This window comes from Phyllobates terribilis, unplaced genomic scaffold (genome assembly GCF_046119375.1).
Source record: "Phyllobates terribilis strain yellow unplaced genomic scaffold, ASM4611937v1 Scaffold_1__5_contigs__length_1240528914, whole genome shotgun sequence".
Taxonomy (NCBI): domain Eukaryota; kingdom Metazoa; phylum Chordata; class Amphibia; order Anura; family Dendrobatidae; genus Phyllobates; species Phyllobates terribilis.
The window spans coordinates 829,324,601-829,344,253 of NW_027362761.1; the positions used below are offsets into that span (position 1 = coordinate 829,324,601).

The 19,653-nt window shown below is 44.7% G+C and overlaps 1 protein-coding gene across 9 annotated transcripts in view; it reads right to left on the bottom strand.

The window, feature by feature from the left end:
• Positions 1–19,653, bottom strand: part of ANKRD17 (ankyrin repeat domain 17) — a 115,967-nt gene that overhangs the window by 12,329 nt on the left and 83,985 nt on the right. For 5 of the 9 annotated variants that reach the window (XM_073637935.1, XM_073637927.1, XM_073637914.1 and 2 more), the window contains 14 exons: positions 17,091–17,846; positions 11,783–11,836; positions 11,079–11,227; positions 10,300–10,411; positions 9,874–10,019; positions 9,057–9,199; positions 7,896–8,109; positions 7,003–7,178; positions 6,609–6,771; positions 4,110–4,205; positions 3,452–3,568; positions 3,037–3,208; positions 2,279–2,711; positions 1,245–1,397 (listed from right to left, as the gene is read on the bottom strand). In XM_073637935.1, the coding sequence (XP_073494036.1) occupies positions 1,245–1,397; positions 2,279–2,711; positions 3,037–3,208; positions 3,452–3,568; positions 4,110–4,205; positions 6,609–6,771; positions 7,003–7,178; positions 7,896–8,109; positions 9,057–9,199; positions 9,874–10,019; positions 10,300–10,411; positions 11,079–11,227; positions 11,783–11,836; positions 17,091–17,846 (2,884 nt within the window). The remainder of the gene's footprint in view (positions 1–1,244; positions 1,398–2,278; positions 2,712–3,036; positions 3,209–3,451; positions 3,569–4,109; positions 4,206–6,608; positions 6,772–7,002; positions 7,179–7,895; positions 8,110–9,056; positions 9,200–9,873; positions 10,020–10,299; positions 10,412–11,078; positions 11,228–11,782; positions 11,837–17,090; positions 17,847–19,653) is intronic. The other 4 variants (XM_073637942.1, XM_073637959.1, XM_073637946.1 and 1 more) reach the window with 3 other exon arrangements.

The following is a 19,653-nucleotide window of genomic DNA, read 5'->3' on the forward strand; positions in this document are numbered from 1 at the left end:
AATCACTCCCAGATACAGTGACCAACAGTCTGCTTGGCACACACATGCTACAGAGCAGGCTGTTAAAAGTGCTAAGGAATGATTACCACCACACTCTGTGCAGTGAGTGGTGACTAACAGCTCCCTGAACCGCCCAATTACTGGAAGTGAGCAGCTGCATGCAGGAGACTTCATTTTTGACAAACAACATGTAGACACTACCTGCAGATCTAGCGTTTCTAGAGGTGACCGGTTCCCTTTAAAGGGAATATGTCAGCAGGTTTTTGCTATTTAATCCGAGAGCAGCATAACGTTGAGGTGAAGAACCTGATTCCAGGGATACATCAGTTGCTCATTAGTCTGCCGTAGTTTCAACACAGTGTTTTATCAGCAGGAGACTGACTGCTGACTAGGAATCGCATGCAAGCCAGTACAGCTAATTTGTGTAACTTATGGCAGCTTTCTGATAATGTACAGTGTACACATAAAGCTGCCAATCAGTGGTGTGAGTGGATTATACAGAGCTCAACAATCTGACCTCTTCTACATCTACAGCAAAGAAAATAGGTTGTATCAAAACTGCACCAAGCAGTATAGTGACATATCACTGGAATCAGGATATCTGCCCCTACACTTCAGAGCTTATGAGTTTAATGAAATGGATTTTCACACTTAAAAATAGAATGGCCAAATATTAAAAGTAGTGGACAACCCATTTATGTTAAAAATAAGTATCTTTGTAAATACCTTGCTTTGCAGTTACTGACTGTGAGCGGCACTATCCTTGGCCTCTCAGAGGCATCACATGACCCCGCTGCTGATGTCACGTGAGGCGTGACATCAGTGACGCGGTCCCCGCGGTGGATGCTGGGCTGTGGGCAGGGAAACACCGTGCGTCACACCCAGCATCCACCACGCGCTTTCCCAATGAACGAGGAGAGGCAGAACGAGCGGTGGATGCCGGGTGTGACGCGCAGGGTAACCCCGCCCACAGCCCAGCATCCACCGGTGGAACGCAGAAGTCACCCCTGGCTACAGCCGGAACTTGGCGTGACATCAGAGGATGTCAGAGCCGGCTGCAGCCGGGGGTCACGTGATGCCTGTGAGCGGCCAGTGATAGCGCCGCTCACAGGCAATAACTGCAAAGCAAGATATTTACAACAAAAATAGAATGGCCAATTATTAATAGTAGTGGACAACCCCTTTGAGTTCCTGCTGGTGACTAAACATCAGGATTATGCAGCAGGAGGGGGGGCTTCAAATACCTTCTGACCACTTCTTTCCAACCTTCTTCCCTCTTCTGTCCTCTTTTAGGACTGGCAATGGTCAATTTCCCATTCGGAGAGGACAGTGGAGAAGGGCCCGTCTTGACATTTGTGGACAATGAATTGTTTGTTTCCATTATAGATTCTGATAACCTTCAAAATAATAAAAAAAAACAAATAACCAATCCTATATTAAACAAAACGATAAAAGACAGGCAGTATGATGCACCCTTTCACTGCCAGACATATGCAATACTTTGACCACCTTTAGAAGTCATAAAGACTGAGAGGTTTTACTTTCTAGCTCTTCTTGTAAAGAAGGGGAAAAGCTGAAAGACGTCAGGAAGATCGATCACAGCCAGTTACTGTTTCCCTCCAAGGCACAATCTTTTCTTCACTTTATCACCCAGCTTACTAAAAAGAGTGTAAGTGCTCCCTGTTACATTTGGGTGGAGAGGGGTTCTACTAAAAGGGTGATGTTCTCTTTTTGAACTGTAATTTACAGCCTGTGATGACCGACTGAATAATATAGCGAGATTACTTGCGCATTACCAGGACACGTCAGTTCTGGGGACAAGATATTTGCTGGTAGATATAGAGATCAGCGGCATGGATGAAGTCTCCAAAACTCAAATGAATAGTTGTCCAGGACTTTATAGTGATAGCGACATCGGGCACCCATGCTGATCAGCTGTTCCCGGTGCTGGCCGGAAGTGATCAGTACACTCGAATAGGGGCGGATGTGCTTTTAAAGGTATATGCATTTGTTAGGTGACAGAATTTATGGCGACATATAGATCAGGGTGAAAGTTTCCAGCATCTGCATGTCAGGAGGGTGGCACCCTGTCATAGTGCTGTCATTAATCCCACATACACGCATCAGATTTTTTACCGAAAATTTCATGGAATACCCCTTTAAGAAGGACTTGTATAAAACTTTCTTGGCATGAGCAGTCACTTAATCCACTGTTAGATTATATCACTGGACCACGTCTTATGCAACTACACAAGCCTTTTACAGCTCTGAAACTCACTTGACTGAGGTTTTAGATGGGACTTTTCTTTCTTCCTTTGGGGAGGACACCAGGACAGACGGCTTCTTCTTGCTCAGCAGACTCCCATCATGGGCAGAAGAATGATGGTCACTCTTATTGCTGCTGTTGCTGCTCTCATCGCTGCAGCTCGAGATCCTCATGTTGTCGCTGTCTCCACTTTCAGAGGTGCTGCTACTTTTGGACTCTCCATTTAACTTTTCTTGTTGCCCATATGTTATGGGGAGCTGGTCCTCAAAGATTATCTGCACATTTTCAGCTATTTTATTCTTTCTGCTTTTCCTTTTCGTGCTGTTTGCGGTTATAGTGTTAATCCTTTTTCCATGAGAGTTGGCCAGCGTGGTCCATGTAGCAGATATCCCAATAGTGGTGGTGGTGGTGGCGCTAGGTGGTTCCATTAACACTTGTGGCTCATCTAGTGGACAAATAATCAACAAGTTAATTATGCAAAAAAAAAAAATGAAACTATTCCATACTAGGTATAACAAATTGTTCTACTAACAGTTCTGGAACTGAAAATATGACAAATGTTCATGTGTATGAGCAGACAAATCCTGTTGGCTAGGCTTGCTTGCTTACTTCTGTGACGTAAGCAGTACCGGCGTCGTACAGGGCAGTGTTAACCATCTAAGACAGTTCTGCTGAGGCTGGTTATCAGACAGACTATGTCCACAAGTAATGGATGCAGTTATTGCACGCATGATTACTTCATAACTACTGGCCAAAATGATCTTCGTTACCTTCAACCTTTTGCTTTTCTTTCTCAAGAGCAGCTTGGATCTCAAAGTTCTCCTTATTTTTAGCCTCAATTTCTTCAAGTTTCCTTCTTTGCTCCTCTTTCTTCTTCCTCCTCTTCTCCTTGCGCTTTTCACGCTTTGCTGCCAAAGCTAACCTTCTGCTTTCCTCTCTTAGCTAAAATTATAATGGAAAAAGCATCAATACCATGTCCATAGGTATTCTATTCACCAACTGAAAATGGCTTTGGCACAATTTAGCCGGAACATTTTTTTTTTATACACCTAATAAGGTAAATTAACACTGATCTTATTTTATATACTTTTAAAAACACACCACCATTTTTGCGAGTTTGCTTGTAAGTATTGCATGTTCCCCCCCCCCCCCCCCCGATTGCAAACCCCAAGTCCAAATTTTTACCTTCTCTAGATCCAGCTCCTCCAAGAGGATACTTGCATTCTTGTTAGCTTCAGCAGCTTGCCTGTCTTTGGCTTGCACAATTGACTCCATACAAAGGTGGCACTTCTTCAACATCTCCTGAAACCACACGATACATAAGACTGATTGTCCGCTAGGGAACACAATAGGTCTCGAGCATTAAACCTGTTTTAGGAAACCTCAACAGTCCCAAGCAATTAGATTTACATTTTTTTTTTTTTTTTTTTAAATCAGGACTGAAAAATGAGGCTAATCTGATTGGTAGCTATGGCCACTTGTAATACCATTTTTAGACCTATAATTTAATCCCATTTACAAGTGATCCACACTGGGTGCTTACAACCTTACCAGCTAGGCAGATGTACACCAGTTATTGGAGTTTGATTTTCCTAAACATGCCTATAAAACAGAAACGCAAGTACAACTGATAGAAACAGAAGTCTAATACTGTCATTACCCCCTACATACACTTCACAAGGCAATCATTTTAATCAGTTATGGAGATAAAAACCTTAAAATGTGAAAGCGTAAAAATGGCGGAAACCATATTAAAAACTGTGAAAAAGCTATTGTGATAGCATAATATATTACTTAAGAAGCATGTTGGCATGTGTGCTACAAACACCTAAGATCACCTTACCTTATCTGTAATGGTGGCAATATATCTCATGCACTCAGAATCTGATGGGAACTGGTTCACCTCTTTCACAAGGTAACGCACAACTTTAACATGACCCTAAAATGGAAAATAGAAGTTAAGTGCATAACAAAACTAGTATACATATGTAGAAATGTACAGATATTCCAGTAATGGTGTATAATAGAAAATGAAACTATATTATCGTACTTGGGGGATGTCATATTGCTAGGGTATGCAAATATGATAGGTGATGGGCCAACTTCTGGGCAGTTACAGAGAATGAATAGTATGTAGGAATGGAAAAGTGCAGTGTCACATTCTGATATAATCCCTGCAGAGCAAAACTCCCAGCCACCGGACTATGGAGAGGGAAACCGCAGCCAACCCACCGCACAGCAACACTCCCAGCCACCGGACTATGGAGAGGGAAACCGCAGCCAACCCACCGCACAGCAACACTCCCAGCCACCGGACTATGGAGAGGGAAACCGCAGCCAGCCCACCGCACAGCAACACTCCCAGCCACCAGACTATGGAGAGGGAAACCGCAGCCAGCCCACCGCACAGCAACACTCCCAGCCACCGGACTATGGAGAGGGAAACCGCAGGCAGCCCACCGCACAGCCACACTCCCAGCCACCGGACTATGGAGAGGGAAACCGCAGGCAGCCCACCGCACAGCAACACTCCCAGCCACCGGACTATGGAGAGGGAAACCGCAGGCAGCCCACCGCACAGCCACACTCCCAGCCACCGGACTATGGAGAGGGAAACCGCAGGCAGCCCACCGCACAGCAACACTCCCAGCCACCGGACTATGGAGAGGGAAACCGCAGGCAGCCCACCGCACAGCCACACTCCCAGCCACCGGACTATGGAGAGGGAAACCGCAGGCAGCCCACCGCACAGCCACACTCCCAGCCACCGGACTATGTAGAGGGAAACCGCAGGCAGCCCACCGCACAGCAACACTCCCAGCCACCGGACTATGGAGATGGAAACCGCAGCCAGCCCACCGCACAGCAACACTCCCAGCCACCGGACTATGGAGAGGGAAACCGCAGGCAGCCCACCGCACAGCAACACTCCCAGCCACCAGACTATGGAGAGGGAAACTGCAGCCAGCCCACCGCACAGCAACACTCCCAGCCACCAGACTATGGAGAGGGAACCCGCAGCCAGCCCACCGCACAGCAACACTCCCAGCCACCGGACTATGGAGAGGGAAACCGCAGCCAGCCCACCGCACAGCAACACTCCCAGCCACCAGACTATGGAGAGGGAAACCGCAGCCAGCCCACCGCACAGCAACACTCCCAGCCACCGGACTATGGAGAGGGAAACCGCAGCCAGCCCACCGCACAGCAACACTCCCAGCCACCGGACTGTGCAGGGAAACCGCAGCCAGCCCACCGCACAGCCACACTCCCAGCCACCGGACTATGGAGAGGGAAACCGCAGCCAGCCCACCGCACAGCAACACTCCCAGCCACCGGACTATGGAGAGGGAAACCGCAGCCAGCCCACCGCACAGCAACACTCCCAGCCACCGGACTATGGAGAGGGAAACCGCAGCCAGCTCACCACACAGCAACACTCCCAGCCACCGGACCGTGCAGGGAAACCGCAGCCAGCCCACCGCACAGCAACACTCCCAGCCACCGGACCGTGCAGGGAAACCGCAGCCAGCCCACCGCACAGCAACACTCCCAGCCACCGGACTATGGAGAGGGAAACCGCAGCCAGCCCACCGCACAGCAACACTCCCAGCCACCGGACTATGGAGAGGGAAACCGCAGCCAGCCCACCGCACAGCAACACTCCCAGCCACCGGACCGTGCAGGGAAACCGCAGCCAGCCCACCGCACAGCAACACTCCCAGCCACCGGACCGTGCAGGGAAACTGCAGCCAGCCCACCGCACAGCAACACTCCCAGCCACCGGACTATGGAGAGGGAAACCGCAGCCAGCCCACCGCACAGTAACACTCCCAGCCACCGGACTATGGAGAGGGAAACCGCAGCCAGCCCACCGCACAGCAACACTCCCAGCCACCGAACTGCGCAGGGAAACCGCAGCCAGCAACACTTCCAGCCACCAGACTGCAGGGAAACCGCAGCCAGCCCACCACACAGCAACACTCCCAGCCACCAGACTGTGCAGGGAAACCGCAGCAAGCCTCAAATTGCCTGAAAGGGTCCCCTCCCTTCACCACACAGCAAAATACCCAGCTACTTGACTGGAAAGGGATCAGCCAGCAGTAATCACCTAAAGGGGTCTCTAGATGCAGTTCATGCACAATCTGTAGTCAAGGGCCCGTGGGTACAGGAAATTCTATGAAAGACATGCAGCGTGGCACAAGCACTGCATCAGTTTCAATTTCAGGATCGATTAGAGCCTCAAAAGTCAGATCCCCACTGGTCATAAAATTATAGCATATCCTAGCAATATTCCATCCCTTTGAAGCAATTCACATGTGCAAAAAGAAAAAATAAATACCTTTCTAAAAGCTGCCATTAGTGGGGTTATTTTTCTGTTATCTGCTGCATCAACATCAGCTCCAGCTTGAACAAGCAGCTGTACAACATCCAAATGCCCTCCATTTGCTGCCAGCCAAAGTGGTGTATTCCCCTTTTTGTTCCGCACGTCAATGTGAGCTCCCCTGGAAAAAGAAACCTGTTCAACAAACACTGCCTTATACATTAGATCCTTTGAGCAAAAAAAGTAAGCCTCTGACAAAGCAAACGTCAGCAAAACGAATGGTCTGGTCGTGAAGTCTTAAATACACAATTCCAAAAGGTGTAAAAAAATCTAGATGTATAGGGCTAATTAACATACACAAAATAGTTTTGTTGAGAATACGGTATACAGCAATATTGGTTTCTGTATATACCTGCTAATAAGTAGCTCACAAAACTTGTAATGGCCCTTGTCTGCAGCAATGGTTAAAGCTGTATCCCTGGAGGATGGCACAGGGGGGGCATTAACATCTGCACCCTTGTCAAGAAGAACCCGTCCTACTTCTGCATAACCACCAGATGCAGCTTCCATTAATGGTGTTAGGCCGGTCTGTAAGAGATTGGTAGGGATAGACAAGTCAGTGAATTTCATACCTCAGTCATCATCTAATATTGCAGCCGGCGCAGTGATCTATATATTGAGTTGACACATTTGTGAAGACTACGGATAAAAGTTGCATTGTTAATGGGTATAAAATAGAAGAACAGAGGTAAAAAAAAAAAAAAAAAAGTTTCTTAGTTGGAAAACTGTCCAACTTAAAAGGGAACCAGAGAGAAAGACGACTTCCTCACTTCTGGACATGAGCAGTGTGCCTCTGAAACCGGCAAGAGTACACCAGACCTCGCCAAGACGTGGGGAGGATAGCCACGTTTTTTTTTTTTTAAATATATTCCCCCAGCTTAACATTGCTCAGTAACTACCAAACTATTGGGGGCGGGGGAGGGGGCCAGTGGTACAACATTTGAGAAAATACTAATGGAGGACACGCTGACTTCTATCCAGTACTGTGGAACAGAGATTAGACGGGGGTTACTAATAAAAGATACAATGGTAAGCTTGCAGAGCAGTTCCATGTATAATCTATTGCCTCCTATAAGCAATCATTGCAGTGTGGGAACTACTAGATCCAAAAATGGAAAAATTACAGCCCATGAGCATTACTTCCTAACCATCTTGAACGCACCACTTAAAGCAGCATTTATACAAACGCCTACTTTTTATTAGTCTAAAACCCCGCCACAGTGATCAACATTTCCCGTCATTTACCTTTGCTCGATGCTCCACATTAGCCTTCCTGTCGAGCAGCAAGCTAACCACTTCAGTCCTCCCTTGGAAGCAGGCCAGAGTAAGTGCTGTGTTTCGATTGGTTTCTATCTGTGCGTTGATGTCTGAACCCATATCCAAGAGCAACTTAACAGCAGCAGTGTGCCCATTCATGGCTGCCAGCATCAATGGAGAGATTCCCAACTTGCTGCCAGTTCTGGGAAAGACCGGGAACATGTGACGTCTCACTCATTTGAAAGCATTAGTTTAATCAAACAATGAACCCAATTCCAGACTTACATTCTGTCCTCCATTATTGTGACCTTTATGCTATTGTGATAGGTTATGTCATGGCAGGGGAATTCTAAGCATTCATGTATATGGGGGGAATAATAGTCTGCACGGCACTCCTCTGAGGTGGGTGCTCAAGTAAGACTCCACTGCAGATATAATAAAAGTTGTAGACTTGGCCCTTCAAGGGCTCATGTGAAAGATATTAATAAAGCTTCACCCAGGCAATCCACTGCATATATGGTGTGATGCTTGGGGAAAAATGGAGATCATCCCCATCTATGGGAGCGCTACGCCCATAGCACCGAGGTGCTCATCCCTTTCTATGGGAGTGCTCCGAGCATTTCAATCTCCTTTTTCCCCCCATGTGTCACACTGTGCTGCAATCTGCTCTGATAAAGGCCCAATAACTGTATGAAATATATTATATATTTAAATACAAATGTACTAATATATTTCACATCAACCCGCGGAGTGCAGGGTCTATAGCTTTCATGTGTATGGGGGAGTCAGGAGAGATAGCAGGCAGCTTTAGATGCACCACAGGGCAGATGGCATTCAGTGTTGATGTGTGGAATATGGGGTGAGAACACGGATTTTTTTTTTTAAAAAAAAACCTAAATCCATGAAATTTTTTGACCGTCACTGAAAAAAGCTGAAGATGAAGTCATTTCCACATACATGCGTTATAATAAGAGCATTCATGAGATGATTATGTTGGCAGGTTTCTTTTGATGATATTAGATATACACTTTGTATTATCTATTCTGATTTCGGTCAAAACACGAGATGTAATTTTTCACTGATATGATACTTCGCCGATATCATATTTCATCATACCACCAGATTTGTACAAGAAAATAAAGCACATACCTGGAGTTGATCTCTGCACCAGCATTCAACAAGATTTTGATGATGTTAACGTAACCACCGGAAGCAGCCAAGCTTAGAGGGGTATAATCGGAAACGTTTCTATGCTCTTTATTCGCTCCGCGAGCCAACAGCAGCTCAACCACCTAAATATCAATATCATAATTCCAGATCAGGAATCCAGCCATACTGGTTTCCTACTTTCATGTACTAGTTTAATAACAAAAACAACATTTTCTGATCATTTTCCAATTTTTTTTTTGTCCTGTAGAAAGTCTCAAGAAGAGCCTTTCAGAAGGAAAATAACGGTGCGGTAAATGCCTATTCAAGCCAGGTTAATAATGGGGCCCGTGGGCTGTGTGCAGACTCTGGCACAGGATTAGGTAGCACTCAGGGCAGCAGATGGTTGCCCATTCACAGGTGCATACAAGGGGTCGGCATTTCTCTGCTGCACACACCTATGGGGACTCGTGTTCTGATGGGGCCAATTCTCACACAAGCAAAGGGCAGATTTGCAATTTTTGTTTCACGTATATAGTTTTCTGATTAGGGCAAATCTTGACAAGAATCTTCAAAGAAAACACAAACTGCAGGTGTAGAAGCCAAGTAACCAAACCCTAGCATGTGCATACACAAAGATATCTCTTCCCCTGGAATTTAGCACCAAAAGGAACACTTAAAGCCCCCATGGTGTAGCAGTAGATGGGAAGGATTTTATACTTCGTGGGCAAAAAATAAGGAAAATTACAGAAAAAAAGAAGCTTTAAACAATTAAAAACTGGACATACGTGTCAGAAAGTCTGTTAGAAAAGATTGATACCTCTTGTCTGCCACCAGAGCAGGCCAATGATAATGGTGTGTCTTTGGTCCTTTCAGACTGAGCTTCTATGTCAGCACCATTGTCCAGCAAAATTTCAACCACGCCAACATGACCAGCAGTTGCTGCCAAGATAAGCGGTGTAAAACCTATAGTTAAGAGAAAAAAAAAGACTGAATGATTAAAAGTGCAATACTTTGGGTGAATTTCTATTTACAGAATTCAGTAGGTGGCATTCCCAATCCCTTGCAAGCCGCTTGTATGTTGAGAAACAGGATAAGATACCATCAGGGAAAAGCCTCGATTTCTTCTGAAAGGATCCATTCATATATTTAGCAATAGATACGTAGTCATTGCAATGGCCATTAATATGGCACCCAAGCTACAGATGGTAGGGCCGCTCTGCTCTCAATGGAAGAATACCTTTACCTTTCTTATCTCGGTGTTCAATGTTGGCTCCCCTTTCCAGAAGAGTCTGCACCAGCTCTTCATGGCCACCAGCACAAGCAAGGGTTAAAGCGGTATCGTGGTTACTTTCAGTCTATTAGAAAAAGAGAAGCACTTAATTTGCATACATAGCCTTACATCTCAGCAGATCCTATACAGATAATGAATAGGGCGACCAAAAGGAAAATGGACCAACTAAACGCTACTAAAGGCAACCACCATCCTGTCCATCCAGACATGGCAGCTTGATTCGGTTCATCTACTCACCTCCTGATTTCTGTACAACAGAGTAAACCTTCATCCGAGGATGGCCCTGTTCACATTACCACTGCAGGCGGTGATGTATCCACTATACATGCATATTGTGAGACACACACTGATCAGGGCACTAAGGAATTAATAGAGGGTGGATATTTTTTTTGTGGGATTTAGTAGCGTATGTCAGTACCGTAATGTGAACATAGCCGTACAATGATGCCAGCCTATACTGTAGCAACGCAAGTGGTAACTCAAAATGTGTTTACAAGCATAACACCCAGATTCTGAACAGAAAAAACAACAGCAAACAATGTATAGCTAAAAGGGTAATCCTAAACTGGATATTTCTGGAATCATTAAAGTCTGATAGATAGGGGTTCCCACCTCCGAGACCCGCAGCTATGTGGACATGAGGATCCCTGAAAGGTGGCTTCCACAATCAGGCAAAGAATGAATTAAAGGGTGGCCACACTTCCATGGGAGCAGCTTATCACATATCTTACCTGTGCATCAATATCTATGGAGGGGTAGATTGGTAACATGGCTGAAGGAGATATAATGGGACTTGGAGTTGGCGTCTGAGGTTGGGATATGGAAGTTGCAATGCTGTGGGTAGGAGTGTTTGAGATTGCAGACGTTCTTCCACTCACTGCTGTTGAATAAAATATCTCAACTTAGTAGTGCTATAAAAGAGTAAGGCACGCAGTTGCATTAAAAGTTTAATACAAGGTCCAAGGCGAAACTTGGACAAGCAGATGCTCAAAATCACTAAACGTTTACCATCTCTGCATTACGGCTCTGACTATTGGCATTGTGGCTCCTGTATGATGGAAGCCACAATGCTCTGCCGGATCTGTCACTTGGAGGCCCCCAAGGGTTGCCAGGTTCTGGTGAGCTATTCAATAACAAAGATGTGAAGAGAACCTAAACCTACCAAATCAATAGCCAAAGCATTAAAGTGCTAAAGCAATGTGACCTGGTTACTTGAAGCATCTCCATGCGTCAATTCTTCCAGGCTTCTGAATAGAAAGTGGTGACTCTGGAACAAGTGGCCATATAAGATTAGAGGACTCCATGCTCACAGGCCAAAGCATTACATATGGCAAGGACAGTCCGCTTTATACATCATGAAACAACCATCTAAGGGCAATTAATTAATTTCATTTCTGTGCCTTGTAAGTGAATGTAAGTCTTTTTATATACTTACTCTTTAAATATACAGACCTAGAAGGAAGTTGGGTAACAGTCTTGTCAATCTGTCCTATATAAATCAAGAGTACATGTGAAAATAAGCATCTTTGTAATATTTCTTATAAGAAAAATGTACTTCTTTCTTCCTCACGACTGATCTTTCATTGACAAGATTCTCAATTCACAGGTAAATTCTGTATTCAGTGAAGACAGATTATTACATTACTGAGATAGAATCAGTAGCAGCTGCCGTCTCCTATGTAAAGGGGAGGGGAGGAGAAGGCCTCCTTCGCCCCTTTATATCGATGCTTACCAAACTCCAGTTCTCACAGCCCCCCCAACAGGTAATATTTCAGGATTTCCATAGTATTGAACAGGTGATGAAATAATTTAAGACATCAGAAAATGTGACAGGTTCTCTCACCTGTGCAATACTAAGGAAATCCTGAAACCATGACCTGTTGTGGGCCGTGAGGACTGGCATTGGGGAACACGGTCCTACACAGAATCTTATCAAAAGCAATGGCCATTTTTTGAGCTTGAGGCAGAACTTCTCGAAATCTAAAAGACATCTCAGAAGCAATTGTTATTCATCTCAATGTAAGAATCTGTCTTCACAATACAGATTTTACCCAGGAATTCAGAGAATAAATGATCAGTCCTGGTGGACAAAGAAGCATACTTCTCTGATAAGCAACCCTGTAATATATCTTATTTTCATGTATACCACTGAGTTATGAAATAAAATTTAAAGCGACAGTTACACTTTAAAGCTACTCATTGTGGAGCTCTTAACTTATGAGCAGTCTACATTACCTGGTGTGTAAACTACACTTTTTAGTACACCTAAAACCTGCCTCATAATATTACAGTAGAAGCCACTATGCCAGGAACTGTGGCAATGCCTGCAGTGTTATACAAGTTATTACAGGGAGGAAAAAAGGAAATTAAGGGTTCTACGCATCTTATTAAAAAGCAACAAAATGTCCACTTTTTTGGTAATAATTTTGACCAGCATGGAAAGTTAGGAAGCTTGGCAAGTCACCTTATTAGGGGGATTTGTCTTCATTTCCAGAAACAAATGCCATGTAAGCGGCTTTCAAATCCCTGCTTTTCCCCAGCTGGATTTCTATCAGAACATCTTCATTTGGAGTACAGATGATGGCAGTGACATGGTCAGCACCTGGGTCCTCCTCTGAGTGTTTTGCTTATCCCCAGAGTCCGTGAGACAGGTTTGGAAGCTACTCACATACAATTTCTTTACAGGAACGGAGACAAATCCCCTAATAAAGTGGCTTGGAAAGTTTCATAACTAACCATGCTGGACAAAAGTATTAATAAAAATAAATAGTTACTCTTAAATAAGGTCTAAGGCCCTATAGGACAGGCCACCTATTCAATTAGTCATAATTATACACAAAAAAATAATTGTGTAATTATGCACAGCTCAATTCTAGTGGCAAGAGGCAGCAACTTGCACAATTTGCTCGCTCCCAAAGGCCGCATTCAGACGTCCAGAATTTTTCTTGTATGTTAAAGTGTTTTGGATTTGAGTTTCATCATTGAAAAACAAAAAAACAAAACAAAAAAAAAACTACAAAATTTCCATTCATTACACCATTACTCACAGGCCTGTAGAGTTGTATGGGTAATTTTGATCAAAAACATACATTTAATTTTTTTTGCAGACCTGTGTCTGCAAAATACAGACATGTATATCTCCATAGAATATAAAGGATATGTGTTCTATTAGTGAAAAACATAGGCAGAATAGGCACGTGATTTATGGATGTCTGAATGAGGCTTGAAGAGACCTTTTGCACCTTGTATTAGTGATATTTACAAAGTTATTTTTTAGGGGGAAGAAAGTGAGGAGAGGGCTGGGGGGAGGGGTGGGAGATATCTTTATTAAAAACTGGGGGGCTTTCCTGGTGGCAAGTCCTTTAAGTTTTAGTAAAACTGCCGCAAATTAAGAGTTTCATTATATAATGACCAGTTATATAATCAAGTTCTCGTGGTTTTGAAGATCTCAGCATGGGGTCAGTGAATGGAAACACATTTATTTATGACAAAATCTGTCCCAGTAATGTGATGATCCCAGAAGCGCAGGACTCTAGCATCCGCCGCAGGGCAGTTAGGGTGAGCTAATATGGTAGCCAAAACTGCACCCATCTGGCGGCGGATAAGGGCTGCACGACTATTTAGAAAAAGTTTCCACTACATGGTCAACTGCAACTGTCTCCGATTTATCAGAAGCCCTGCACTAGAGCAGATTATTCCATGGGAGTAAAACAATACCAATTTGCTGTAACCTGACAGCAAGCAGAGATGTAGAAAGCCACGAGTAATTGATACAGAAAATATACAACTTTTATTACACAATGAATGTGCCTCACTTGCAGTGTAGAAGCTACTCATAGAAGTTCTACCTCCAAAACATTAACAGAGTATGTTCACACTGCGGGTCTGCTCAAAAAGGGTTAGAAAGGGCGCTAAGAAAACAATCAAAATAATGCTTTTATTAACTGGCATGTAAAAGGCCTTGCTCGTCATATACTCTGGCTTTTCAAGGTCTTTTACAAGCGGTTAAAAGTAGTGACACGCACATGCTCCTGCCGAGTTCCGCTAGGAAGACTATCATTACTTTACAATAGAAGTCAGAGTCCAAAGATGTCCGAAATGTGCCCAGGAGTCTGAGCATTGTTTCAGCGTTTTTGATTACATTCAGAAAACAATGAAGATGTAGTTTTGATTTTTACTAAAAGTCCGGAAAACACAAGTAAAAAAGACGTACAAAATACAATATCGATAGATATATATATATAAATAAAAAAGTATTCAAGGAAACTGCAAAAGAAAAAAAAAATATGTCAAAGGGTTGTCCAGTACTTTTAAAAATATTCCAATGAGTTTTAATGATAAATAGAAGCTTCTTTCTAATTATCTCCTGGTGCTGTTTCTGCCTGTGAGCGGCGCTATCCTTGGGCGCTCACAGGCAGCACGTGACCCCACGCTGACGTCACGACAAGTGAGGCGTGACTTAGCGCTGGGGTCCCGCGGTGGCCGCTGGGTTATTCCCCACGTCACACCCAGCATCCCCCGCGTGCTTTCCCAATGAATGGGGACAGGGAGAGCGCGCGGAGGATGCCGGGTGTGACGCATGGGGTAACTGAACCCACAACCCAGCAGCCACCGGTAGAACGCAGAAGAGGGACCCTCGGCTGCAGCCTGGACTTGTCGTGACGTCAGCAGATGTCAGAGCCGGCTGCAGCCGGGGGTCACGTGATGCCTGTGAGTGGCCAGTGATAGCACCGCTCACAGGCAGAAACAGCACCAGGAGGTAATTAGAAAGAAGCTTGTATGTATCGTTAAAACACATTGTGATATTTTTAAAAGTACTGGACAACTCCTTTAAGATGCTCAAGGTTTACAAAACGCCAGAGAAAAGGGGCTATTACAAAAAAGTCGTCTTCTTGAAAAACTGACGTTTTTGGACAGCTTTTCACGCAGTGTGAACATACGGCTTCATATTTATAGGTAAGATATGGACACATTACTGGAGACATTTGGAGACTGTTCTAGCTATCTTGGGCCCAGGAAATCATAGCATGGAAAGCAACAATAGGCCTTTAATATAAAAGTTTGGTGGGGTAGGGGGTGGGATGGGGAAATTACTCCTTTCCATCAGCAGACTAAAGGTTCAGAGAAGACCCCAGTTCCCTTTTTTGTTTAGCGCTGTACACTTTGTAGTCACTGTGCCTGCATCAGCAGAGATGTAGTACAAGGCACAAACCACTACCAAATGGATGGCGCTGTGCCTGGTAAATAAAGGGACAGTTTTATTGAGCACTGTGGCCCCTTCAGTCTGCGGACTACTAGGGGATGCCAGGAGATGGACTCTCAATCTGTTTTTGGTTGTACTCCAAATGGTATTCACCAATATGATGAATTAGGACATATTTTAATGCGAACATGCAGATGGAGGCCAATCACAGATTCATAGAAAAAATAATTTATATCACTAAATAAAACATATCAACTTATGGGCCAAACTGTCTTGCAATGAAACCCTTGCCAGAATGGAGGACTGCACTATATCATTGCGGGAGTGATTCCTTAAAAGCGTCATTTTCTCCCCAGTAGATGTCTAAGTTCTTCATGACTGTGGCATCATAGTGCTGAACAGCTAGCCTAAAACTCACTGCTGTAGTCAAGTCATTGACGGCAGCATGCCACATGCACCTTTTTAGTTTACCATAGGGAACTGTCATCATAAAACATGAATACACTGCAGAACTGTGCTGTAATTTCTAGCGGACGTCTCACAAAGTTGGCAAGCTAAACAAGAACAGCCGCATAGTAGACCATCCCTACTTTATTCATAAATTGCTCTACTTCCCAGTTTTTTTTTTTTTAATTACTACTTACCTCCCATACCGACATCTTCCCGGTAATGTCGGTGTTCGCATGAGATTGGCTGCAGCGCTCATGTGGCATAATCACTGGCAGGTCATGGTCTTCAGCGCCCATTCCTCTGACAGACATCCGAGGGAATGGTGAGCACTGCTGCCCATAAGTGGACACTGATTGGCATGCCACGTCAGCACTGCAGAAAATGCCAAGCTAATGCCGGCAGACATGGCGCCACCGTCGCTGAACAGTGCAGGAGGTATTTATGTTTATTAGAAATTCAAACGAGGGACTAAAAGGGTATGGCTTCACAGACAAGGGGTGCTGCTTTCCTGAAAAAGGAGAGGCTTACCACGTGCCAAAATTTAGGTGCAAGTTTCTGGCACAAAGTACACTAGCAGGGGGTGCAAACTTAAAGGGGTTGTCCAGGTTTGAGAGCAAGTCTGCATATGTGACAGTGTGCGATGCACAAGCTGTATTGCAGGTGCGGTTTCCATAAAAGTGTCACGTGCCGACTAGTCTCATCTGGCTGCTCTCAGTAGAAGTGAATTGGGAGAAGTCGGCATGTGACCGCATGTACACAAATCACATACATGTGGTAATGCACACTGCTACGATTCAGAAGACTTTGTTATCAAATCCTTTAAGACCACAGACTAGACAGCCTTAAAATGTACCGGACTTGTCAAAGTTTACACTGTAAGAATTCGGCTATATGGATAAGTCTGCCCTCTTCCTGCTCACACACAAGTGATTTAATGACATGCACCAAAATACATTTTTATAGCGAGCTCGGAACAAATGCATTTTTTCAACAGGCTGAAACTAAAATTAAACTAATGCAAGATTTGTCACAAAGTACACAGAAGGCATAGGCACACTTAAATAAAAGCACATGGAGCCATCATACCCACCTGCCATGATGTCATCCAGCGTGTCAGTGAGGGTCTGAGCAGGGCTGGCTATCATTAACCCTTCTTGCGTTTCTGCCAAAACACCTTGCCCCAGCCCTGTTAGCTGGGCTTGCGCCAATTCTTGCTGTCCCACTATAACTCCTTGGAGGTCTGCAAGATTTGCAATGGGCCCAGGGGATAATGAACCTGCTGCCAATGGCAAAGCTTGAGGCAATGCCAACGGCTGCATGGGAGAAAATCCCATAGGTACTGCAGTCTGCTGGGAGTCCTGTTTGAGTAGGATGGTGTCAACCTGCTGTAAGTGAGCATAGTCTACCTCTGTGATCTCGTCCCCATCCCCCACTGGAGTTAGCAGGCCAAGATGTTGGCAAGACTGCTGCTGTTGCTGCTGCTGGAGCTGAATTCTCTGGGCTTTCACTTCTAGGTACTGCTTTTTAAGCTGTTGTTGTGTTTTTAATTGGAGCTCCCTTTCTACTTTTTGTAGTTCCTCTAGTATCTTTTGCTTCTTCTGGATCTGCTCCTCGCGGGTTTTATTCAACTCCTCGATCTTTTCCTTCGTCAGCTGATCGGCGTGGGCAAGCTCCAGGGATTGCAATTGTGCATTCTTTTCAATGGCTTCTTTGATCCTCTGCTCCAACTCGGTCAGTTTCCCCTGAGCTTCTTCTACAATGCTTTCTGGAGATTGACTGCTGATGTATCCCTGGGCATCTTGGCCGCTGTCTGGCACATGGCCACTGGACTTCTGCTTAGATGCAGCTGTGTGAAAAAGAAACCCCCTCAGAACCAAATGGAAGCGCAAAAGGAATGGCAACCTCATGGCTGCTACTGCCAGATATGGCGAGAGCGGATAGGACAGGCACATGAACTACACCCATACTACGACACACAAACAAATGGAAAACCCATAGTGGTAACAGTACAATGCATTCCCATAGTATTAACATAACAGTGAGAATAATCCTGGCTACTATGGCACAGTCACAGATAATGGTCTTATGCTCCATGCTTTATAGGTCTACATTAGAACCCTGCAGGTCATTTCCATCAGATTCCTACACCAAAAGGGAGATGGGAGAACAAACTGGTTTCAGCGAAGGAAGCAATGTCACCACCTCTTTGCTCCATAGTGAGAGCATTAAACAGACTGCAGCAGCTATGTTAGTAATGGACAGGGGAAGATAGAGAACCTCTGTGTAAGTGTCATTAATTCCTGACCTTGGGTTACCAGGGACAAAATATGGATATCGTTCTTACAGAGAGGGACAGATTCAATTACAGACAAATTTCTTCTTTAGTCAGCAATACCAGCTTTATATAGGACAAACGTGTGACACAGTAATTAAAGGGAACCAAGTTTTCTTTAACAAACTACCCCCAACACCATTAAGGCCTCTATTACAAGCTGTATCCAGTTTGATGGGCATCACTGGTCTTATGTTGTCACCTAAGTCATCCATAGAGCATCCCCAATCGCACTCCTGCACAGGCGTACTTCGCTGCGGGCAGAGCAAAGTACTGTAATACGCATGCGCCAGGAGGGGCCAAAAGGTGCTGAAGTAAAGCTGGGGCATGGGCAATACAGTTGTTTGCTCTGACCTCAGCAGGGCAGAGTGAAGAACGCCTGCGCAGGAGTGCAATCAAGGGACAACGTGTGGATGACGTAGGATGTCAGGAAGAAGCACAGAAGGAGGTCGGCGATTGCAATAAGAGGTGGCACCAAAGCAAAACCAGTGGAGCCCATCGGGCTGCACCATTTGGGGGTGGGGATGATAAAGGGTATTTTTTGGACTATGCAGAAGAGATTGGGGACTTGTACACATCTTGTTAGACCACTCTAAAATAGGCAATAAAGGTGGTGGACATAAATTATATTGGGAAAACCTGGGGACTGTTCCCTTTAAATATATTCTACAAAAACACTCGAGATATTGCTTGGCCAAGTTCAATCAGAGAATATGCCCAACCCATAAATACTTTATTACGTAACAGCTTTGAAATGTGAGGCAAGAACATCTAATTGTTCCAACAACGATTATATACAAGGGGAATCATTTTAAGATGCCCTTTAATGCACATGTAAATTGCAATGACGGGTGTGATGCAGCTTCAGCATCCACTCTGTTCTGTGATCTGAACAATCAGCCTGTAAGGGCCAACGTATGGCTCCAAATCATCCTTCATGCACGGCCGGTGGGATGAGGACATTGTGTGGCTTCAGTTTTATAGCACACATTGCACAGAAGAGGGGACGTCGGCCATCAGCCTCAATTTCAGGCATTGATAATCTTCACATTGCAGTCGTACAGGGAGAAGCCATTGTTCCTATACATAGCAGTTCTGGTACTTCTCTTTAAGGCAATCCCTTTTTCTTCAATTCACAGGTAAAAATACATTCTACAGGACCCCTGGCATCAGGATACTTAAGGAGGACCAATCACCCTTTCAGACATGTCTGTTTTAGTATATACATGTTACCAAGATAAATTTAAGCACCTTTGGTTACAACTCTGTGATAATTCTCTGTTGAGTACTCAAACTGACAACAGGGTCACTAGCTGGGGCT